The sequence below is a fragment of the Pygoscelis adeliae genome, unplaced genomic scaffold (assembly GCF_000699105.1).
Source record: "Pygoscelis adeliae isolate BGI_AS28 unplaced genomic scaffold, ASM69910v1 Scaffold34, whole genome shotgun sequence".
Lineage (NCBI taxonomy): Eukaryota > Metazoa > Chordata > Aves > Sphenisciformes > Spheniscidae > Pygoscelis > Pygoscelis adeliae.
In genome coordinates, this window is record NW_008824658.1 from 903448 (window position 1) to 912961 (window position 9514).

Consider the following 9514-nt stretch of genomic DNA (forward strand, 5'->3'; position numbering starts at 1 on the left):
CTACAAGGGAAAATTAGACCCCTCTGGCTTAAAACACCACAGAAGGCAAACTACCAGAGTGAACCAAGTTTAGAAGTCTAGGGTGCAGGTGTATATCTGAGATAATGGAAATGAGTGGCTAGACAGAAAATGGCATAGTCCTACTGTTCACCAGCCATATGCTAAGTGTTTGAAATCTTATCCTTCTTTCATCCTGCCATTATCACACAAATATAAAAGAGTAAAATTTGGAGATTCTACCCATGAGAAAGTTTGACCTTTCAATACTTGTTCTTCCGAAAATGGAAACAAAAAGAATCTTAGAACTGTTGAAAGGAAACATTTTAACATTTCCATAGGCACAAAATGTGCTGTCCCTCCCTAAATGAAAATGTTTTACTTGGGCTGATTATTTGCATTATCAGAGCTGCAGTCCTCAAGACAGCTCAGGCTGACAGAAGGCAGGGCTCCTTTTTACTCTAGGACTTGGATGTGTTCTCAAGTACCAAGAGCTAAAGACAATGGACGAGGTTGGAAACTCACCCCATAAACAAGTTCTCCCACCATGCCATTCCATGTTTTGGTGTCGGGGTCCCGGGCTCCGTACTTCCCATCTCTGACAATCTCCAGCCTGTAGTGGTAGCCAACATGCTTCGCGATCTCAGCAGCAAGCTCCACGCAGTAGCCTTCATACCTCTCATTGCCTTCAAACTGGTTGGCGTTCTTCTTGAGCATCACATATGGGTCTTCCTGGCACAGAGAAGACCAATATTAAGCCACGTTCCACATTTCTAGAGGTGCACATCAGGGGCTCAGGCTAGAGCCCAGTGTGTATCTTCTGGTCCCCTTGCAAAGCTCTAGCTTTGTGTTCCTGTACCAAAAGGCACAGTCAACACACAATGGGCTTATTTAAGAAGGTATGAAGTGTGATTTTTATTGTGGCATTTTCTGTTTATTCATACAGAATCTATGTGCAGCTTCTGCAGTGATGGACCTGAGGGGAGCGGAGTAGCTGAGGGGTTTTGAGTAACAAACCTGTCCGTGCAGTTCTGCAAGGGATATTTAGTGCATCTGAGCTCTGAACGTTTAAAGACATGTCTGCCTATGTGGGCACAGACAGTATCAAATCTGCTGGACAGGAGAGAGCCCTAAAGATGTTTAACTCAGTTTGGGTATTGTGTCTTCTCTGTAGACTCACAGTAAGCATTCAACAAACAAGTTAGTAAAATTTCATGTTTCTGCAGGGTAAGCGTATATAATGACACAATACACGATACTATACATTATGGGGTACTTATTATTCCTTCATGATTATAGTGGAGATTTGTTTTTAAAGCTATGATTCAGCCTTTCTGCACAATACAGCTTATTCTTCCCAGAATTACAGCCCCCATTCTGTAGGCTAAATACAAAGCACAGGTATAATGTTCCTAATTTACCTATGCTGATGCCTCTACTATCTTGTCATAATCTTTTGTCTTTTCTACACTTAAGCATGAGAGCTCTTTAATACCTATTTAATTAGCCACGACAATTTTCAGATACCTTTATGGACCCGGCATGAAACTGTAAGTGCTGTTATTATTATTATGATTATTATTGTTATTGCTATTATAAAAATGATATAGTACAAAGGAGGGCACATGAGGGGGAAGAGGGAGTCTGCACATCAGGGAGATGGGGGAGAGCTGGGATAGAAGTCACAGCACTTACTAGGATAGTTGTGACTATGTAAGTCCTGTTCTGGAGGCTTGTAGACTCATTGCCGCTTTGAGTATCTATGGCTGCTGGAACCAGCTTCTCATCTTCATTCCAATAACCAATCTGCCAAATACAAAACCAGGATATCTCTTTGATATCTCTTTGTAATATTAACCAAGATACAATAACAGGGTCATCCAAGCAGGGTCAGGTCTCTCTGTGTGTTCATACCCAACCAAAGATCTCCTCTCCTGATTATTGATGTCTTTTGCCGGGGGGGACCAGGCACTGCTAATTATTCTGCTACAGTAGCAGAGTGCTTGTATGCACGTAAAAACAATTGGTACACAGTACTGGGGGATTATTGCAATTCCCTGCCCCATCCCTACTCCAAGAGTTCACATTTCCCCTGTGGGACTTCTGAATATTTTTCTAACGGTAAGCATGCCTGCTGCATGTCCAGGTGCTACAGGGTGATAAAATGCTATCCTGAAGCTGAAAGCCTTCATGAACATAGGACTGACTCTTAGGACATCTTGAGACAACAGGACAAAAAATCAAGTGAGAAAAAAACCCCAAACCTAGCCAGTGTCAAAAAGTTTGGGGGTATGAATAAACTGAACAGTTGTAATGGGAAGAACTCTCATGTTAAGCTGTGCTGATCTATCACTGCTTACAGGTAAAGCAGAGTGTCACTGAATGTCACTAGGAAGATCATTGTTGAGGTTATCCACTTTGAGGGCTTGATTTTATAAGAGGTTTTCCATCACCTCATGCAAGTATGCAGTTGCCTGAGCTCTGCTCATGTGAAAGGAATTCCTTATCACAGTAAATGGGAAAGGGTGTTAACACAGGGCACAACCAGGAGCCTGCTGATGGAAGATCAGAGATCATAACAGCTCAGGAGAAAAAATCTACACAGGCTTCTCACCTCTTTTCATTACACAGACAAAAAGAAAGGAGAGTGAGGAAAGAGCTTCCAAAGCTCTGCCCTAGGGCAACATAAATGGAGACACATATGGTTTGTTTTGCACCTCTAACCTGGTGGATCTAAGATACAATATGCATTGTGGCAGAGATGGACATGTCTTACAAACAAATATTATTTCTGTCAGTAAATACACAGCAAAATCAAGACATTTAGCCATTCTGTTTCTTCTCCTCTAGACTCTCTCCAGATTGCCAACTTCTTGAAGTTCAGAGCCCCATACTGGACATAATACTGCATTTGTCCTCTTATAAATACGATGTAGAGGAGGAAGACCACTTTGTATGTCTTCAAAATGACACCTTTTTATTTCTTAATGAGAAATTTGCCTTTTTTCGCTTGACTGTGGTGGGCTTTGATCTCACATCGGCTGCTCTCAGGTGTAAGCATGAACTACGGTGGTAGGGGCTGTAAATGTGCAACTTTCACTATTTGCAGTTTTTCTTAGTTTCAAACAAGTATTTTATTTTTCAGGGGACTAAGGGAGTGCAGAGGGATTCCAGTGAATGCCCCATTCCAAAATATTTAGTAGCTCTCCTTTATAGACAGAAAAACTGAGTTATTCTTTGTTCTTCAAATAGGTAGTATCTAAAGTGGGACATAAGCACATGGAGTCAGATTTTCAAAAGGATTAGTGTTTCAAGGGCTCAGCATCCCTGAACAAGGCCAGATTTTTCAAAGTGCCTGGGATATAGAAAGGGATCAAGACTCCAGAACAGCACAAATGTATGTGTAGCTCTCAGGACATGGTTAGTGGTAAAGCTCTTGACACTTCAAGGGATCAGAATTAGGTCAACATAAAAGGTTAACCTATACTGGTTAGGGCAGACAGCTTCTGCCTGGCTCTGCCTTGGAAAAGAAATGTGGGAGAGCAAAAAAAAGACACTTGTGTAGCTGAGCCTGAGCCAATGTGCCCTGCCAATAGCAAGGCTGAGCTGGACAAGCTTTTACTATCCTGGAAATCCCTGCCCCACAGCTGAGATGCCCTTGTTGCTCTTGATAACCCCTTCTGTATGTTGAATTTTTTTAGTAATATACCATCAGTTCTCCCTAGTGCTTTGCTTTGCTTATGCAGAGAGCTGGGAATGCACTCGTGGTGACTCCACATGCAAGCTTTCATGAACAGAAATGTCTGTTGAGACCTAACCACACTGTAACTCGAACACCAGGCTGGTGCCTGACACAGGATCTCAGGTTGCTCTCTACTTTACCTTTCTGATCCCATCATGTTTCATCTCAATCACATGGAGGGTGTAGTTTGTCCTCCGTCCCTTCTCATTAAACTGAACGTTGCCAGACAATCCTTCAAAACGGACCTTAAAGACATAAATATCAATGAGGAGAGCAAACTGGTCAGCATCTCACACAGTGGTGATTCGGCAGCAGTAAGAGGTGAGGGGAAGAAGGATGGAGAGTGCAGTCATGTCTCTCAGATCCATGCAGGGGAGACAGGACATCTATCTGACACTGGGCTTTCACTTAGGTTCCCTCTCTACAGCATGCCTGGCTGTGTGCACAGCCATTCTCTTAACTCACCGTTTCTTTTAAAAACCCTTTCCCTTAAAACTTAGTGGTCTATTACTGAGCTCAGCAATGCATAAGAGCCAGATCACATGTGTGAGCCCATCACCTCTTGGGATGTGACAGTGAGCTAAATCAGCTCTCAACTCCTTGGGTTTTGTGTTTTTTTGTATTTTCTAAATCTGACCTGGAGTCAGGATTTGGTAAAGGATTTGTCAGTTCAAATCAGGAAATGTATTTGGAGGAAATATGAAACCGTGGCCACAGTTCCCAGCTGCCGTCTTTTGATAGAGAGGAGTCTATCAGTTAACAATCAAAATTAATTACCTCTGCACCAGCCTAATAAAACTTGACAATTTAGTATTGTAAATGAAATTTGCATAGGAAACTTTGAATCATAAACCTCTGCTGATAACACTGCCGAGCTGAAGAGCATTGCTCACATCACATCCCACTTCCTGAACTTCTCCTCTCAGCATGGCCATTTGACTTGCTGCAAAAGTGCCCAACCTGACATGGAGAAGGGCTTCCGACTGGAGTCACTTGCAGTGTATGGGGACCAGGCAGTGGGGACCAGGAACATGGGAAAAGGAATGTAAATTTGAGTCTCTATAGAGACAACCTGGAGAAGTGCTCATGCCACCGGATTGGGAATTGAAGGTTGTTCTCAGTTTTTCCACTTGCTTTGGACAAATCTGTTGTCCCTGCAACTGAAGTCTCCCCACATGCAAAATAGGAACAGGTATTTAGCAGCCTTTTTAAGTACTCTGAGATCCTTAGAATAAAGACCCATGGTGAAGAAATGAGGATATATCATTACGGAGGAAATGTGTTGCTAATCTGCTTAAACTGTGTTTGTTTTCCAGCTATTATCGCAAAGGTTTGTCATGAAAATGAACATCTGCCAGTATTTTCTGAAGCTCCTTCAAGTCAAGAGGTATTCCTGGTGACATCTGGAGAAACATGCTTTTCCCTTCTCACAAAACACAACATGCCCATAAAAGATAGATGCACTAGCGAAGCACCATTGTCTTAAGCACTCCCGTGCCTGCATTTCCATTGCCCCTTTGGTTTTCTTCTCAGGTCCTGACTGATTCTGAAGCTCAGGTCATGGGTGCTCGTGCTTTGTAGCTTTATATGCACTAAAAGGCAGCTGTACAGCATCAATTTCATCTATCTGAATGAATGAAATCTTAATCCTGTGATACCTGTGTGGCACTGAAATGGCAAAAGGGGTCTCTCCCATCCATCCTGGAGGCTGCAGCACAACTTTTCCATCATTTGCCATCCTTTGAGACCCCCAGAATCACTACAAAATATAGCGAGGACTGATTTCAACAGTGCTAAGCACCAGTAAAGTCAACTGGAGACATGGAACATTTAAGCGCATTTGTGTATAAGACACAGGCATGTGGTTCTTTGCTGGGAGAGCTGGAGGATAAGGATGCCATTGTGGCCTTCTGGTTTACAGGGTTAGTCAGCAGTTAGCGATTAGCTAACTGCTTACTAGATGTGGTAACCAAATAACGTTAACAAAAAAATCTGTCAAAAATTATCATCATTTTTTCAAAGTACAAATGAAACATCAGTGTATTCATTTGAAGCAATATTTTGTGAGAATTTTCCTGGAAAAAAAAGTAATTCTCTTTAATAAAAACATACATTTTGCTGAAATATGTCAGATTTTGGTTTTTGAAAAATTGCAGCATGTTTCAAATTGCTTTTCAGCTTTACTCCTGCCATCCATGACTCCTTCCCACACTAAACAGAAATAAGGCAATTCAGGAGCTTATTCCAGACATTTGAGCAGAAATAAGTAGAGAAACTTTTTGCTTTTAAACAGCTTATAAAATTTTAGGTATTAGCAAATGGGAGGTGAAGAGAAAGCACACTGTGAATAGCTGCAAGAATTGCCCTAATTGTGAGTCTTTACAGAAAGGATAACTCAAACCTTCAATATAATCATAAGTTCTTCTGTTTCCATCTGCCTCTTTCTTGCTACAATACTAAATGCTGCATCATTATTAAATTCATAGTTAAAATTTCTCTAGGAAATTTCTTCCACTGCATGTTTCAGAGCCTTTTATTTTGACCATCACAACAGAACTGGTCAAACCTTTTGAAAAGTATAATTTTTCAATGGTAAAGGAATAACTTTTGCAAATAGGTCTTCATGTTCTTTGCCCAAAATCACCACAGTTGAAAAATTAAGAGTTTTGAAATTATTTTAATGAAGAGATGAGGAAACTTCAGAGGAAATTTTCCAACACACACACAAAATTGTATTTTCTAGCTGTCTAATTTTGATATCCTATTCTCATAAATTCAATAAAGGAAAATGCTTGAGAACCCATTGCTCATCAGAAGACTTCCAAGTATTTCATGTTTATTAGGTAACCGATCTCCCTAATGCATCAAAGAGGCTGATTTTATTATAAGGGTTTGGAGAAGCTATGACAGTGATTTGCCCAAGGTCATACAGAAAGTCAATGACAGGCTTGGGAACAAATTGAATCCAAGCAATAAAATCAAATCAGATGCAAGATTTGGTTTTAAAGGAAGTGTTCTTTACCAGTAAGCCAAAACCAAATCAAAACAAAATACTTGGTGAAATTTACATATGATGCAAATTAACAAAATTAATTTTGTTCTTCTTGCTGCCTTCACAGTTGAGGAAAGAAGATGGGATAAGCTATATTTGGATAACACTGAACTAGCAGTATTTGCAAGGAACCCATCTATTTTTGTCTGAAAAAAAATGCTAGAAATGAGCATCATTCTTGAAATTTAATGAAGTTTTGAAATGTTCTACCTTTCTAAGTCTTTGGTAAGAGTGTATTGTTTATCTCTTGCTGTAATTTTCATGTAGTTATTTTGTTTATTTAAAACCCTAAATTTTCATGCAGGATGAAAAAGCAAGATTATCAGATTTAAGGAATAAACTACCTAAATGGCTATTATTAAGACTTTTACAAATCCTCACAGTATGAGACAAGCTATAATCTGGGCTCTGAGAACATTCTGATGACAGCCAACTCATAAGGCAAAATTCACATGGTTTCAAACTTCATTAGCATTCTGGAACTGAAGTCGAGTTCACAGAGAGTCGAAGGAGCTGCAAAAAATATGGTCTGAGCAGGTCTCTCTCTTGGGAAGGGGAAGATAAAAATAGGGACCCATGAATTTATGGGATAATATTTTGGCTTTTCCATCCTAGAACACAACAACAGAAATTAGAGAGGGCAAGGACACATCGGGTGGTACCAGGAGAAGCAGTCTTCTGGATGCACCCCTGAATTCTTTAGGAGGCCTGGCTGGAATTTGGAGGGATCAATTCCTCATCCCAAGCGATTTGTTTGAGTGTTTCTGCTGCTAATCGCCCCTCTTCCCCCTCCCACAGGCTACATTCAGCCATTCCTGCAGTGCACATGTTGGCTGGGTTTCAAACCTGCTGCAGCGCTCTCTGGATGTCGATGCCTTGTCCCCAGGGCACGGCTGGGTTGGCAAGGCAGTCCCCAGCGTTGCCACGACGGGAGATGTCGATCCGCTGCCTCCGCAGGTTCTGAAACGCCTCGGCCATCACTCGGACCCCGTCGTACGTTAGGGCTGATGTGTACTAGAAAGAGAAGAGGAGTTGTATGTTGCCTGTTAGGGTGAGCTGACCTCGGGCGTGCTACGCTGGTTTGCCTCATGGCAACTTTTCAGATTATTTGTCCTGTTTTCATCCTTCCATCTTTGAAGTTCAACAGCCTCTTGCTCCCTGTAATCACTACTGTCCTGTTGACTCATGAAAGTTGGTGCCTTCTCTCCCAGAGGATGGGAGAGTGAAGGAGAAGCTCCTGATGCGGATTCAGATTGCACTCCCTAAAGAGGACACAGCCTTAAAAGCCATTCACCTGATACCCAAGTCTTTGTGTTTAATTAGGATCACTGACCTGAACTTTTAAGGAATACATTATACAGTGTAAATGTGAGATACACGAAATCAAGCAACAAGTGACTCTTCCTGGTCACAGATGGAGACCAGGAAACACCACTTCAACGTGCAAAAAATTCTGCAAAAGATGAGTTTATTCAAGCAGAATCTTGTACAGAAACCAGTGTCAAACTCTTGTCATGGATGGTAACCATTACAGTTAATTCCTTTTCCTATGATCACCTACTGATTTATTTGTTTGCAACTTTCTTAAACTAATACTTCCAAAGTTGACATTTCTATTGCTGAGTGTTTGTCACAAGTGTATTTGTTTTCAAATGTCAGATAGAAAAAACCCAACCTCCCCCCTCCGCCCTGTCCTTGACAGCTTCAGAGTCTTCTGACTGTGTTAGGAATTAAAATGTATTTCCCCTCTGTTGTACACACTGATTTGAAATGCTCAGAAAGAACATCTGGAAAGACTTTATTATCACTGGATATGTAATAAACAAGTCAAAGGTTAAAGAGTTAAGGACGCTTTTTCTTTTTCATATACTGAACATTACGAGATGTTTAATCCTTAGCTTTGAGGAGGGTGAAAACTGGGAGACTGGGTGAATACACTAACTTGTGTATTTCTTAGCAGGCAGCAACTACTGCCTAGTAAAATTTAGACAATGTTGGGGCACCTGGAAGAGTTAATGTTCATAATTATATTAAGTGACAGGTCTTCAGAGCGAGATTAAAGAGCTCTGTGTGATCACAAAGAGGTGAGCATAACTTGAACTGAACCAGATGGACCCTAAATTAAATGGTTTTTTTATACCACTTGCCTTTGGCCTCTTCCAGTCCACACGAGGATGCTCCCTGGCATCATTATTCCTCCACTGCTGCATGATCCTGGCGGGAACAGCATCTGTGTAATTCACCAGCTGGAAGCCAGTTACGTTGGCTCCGCTCTCCTTGAATTTGGTCAGGTCAATATCCATGAATCCCTAGTACAGGAGAGAAACAGAAGCAGCTCATTAGAGGAGCACATCTGTGGGTGGATAAGAGGAATCTTGCCTATCTATGCATATGACAGCCAGCTTTGGAAAAATCTCTTCCCTCTGCAAGGTAAGGTCCAACTCAAAAGAGGCACCACTTCACCGACCACATGGTGAACTTGCCTTTCTCACAGGCTCTGAGCTGAACATATCCTGCAATTTCCATCCAGGGAGACAAATAGTCATACTAATAACAGCTCATTTGCAAGAAAGCTAGCAGAATAATGGAAAAATATATCCTGAATAACGCTTGGATGAAAACAAAAAAATTCTCAAAATATATTAGAAAGAATTATTCACCCAGCTCTAACTTTTGTGTACTCAGTCACTGATGGAGATGTTTCTTTTTTTCAAGTCACAATT

The 9514-nt window shown here is 41.2% G+C and overlaps 1 protein-coding gene across 5 annotated transcripts in view; it reads right to left on the reverse strand.

The window, feature by feature from the left end:
* The window catches only part of GRIA1 (glutamate receptor, ionotropic, AMPA 1), a 132474-nt gene that overhangs the window by 37024 nt on the left and 85936 nt on the right, over positions 1 to 9514 (reverse strand). For all 5 annotated transcript variants that reach the window (XM_009322621.1, XM_009322620.1, XM_009322622.1 and 2 more), the window contains 5 exons: positions 8939 to 9100; positions 7638 to 7805; positions 3880 to 3984; positions 1693 to 1803; positions 523 to 729 (listed from right to left, as the gene is read on the reverse strand). In XM_009322621.1, coding sequence (XP_009320896.1) covers positions 523 to 729; positions 1693 to 1803; positions 3880 to 3984; positions 7638 to 7805; positions 8939 to 9100 — 753 coding nt within the window. The remainder of the gene's footprint in view (positions 1 to 522; positions 730 to 1692; positions 1804 to 3879; positions 3985 to 7637; positions 7806 to 8938; positions 9101 to 9514) is intronic.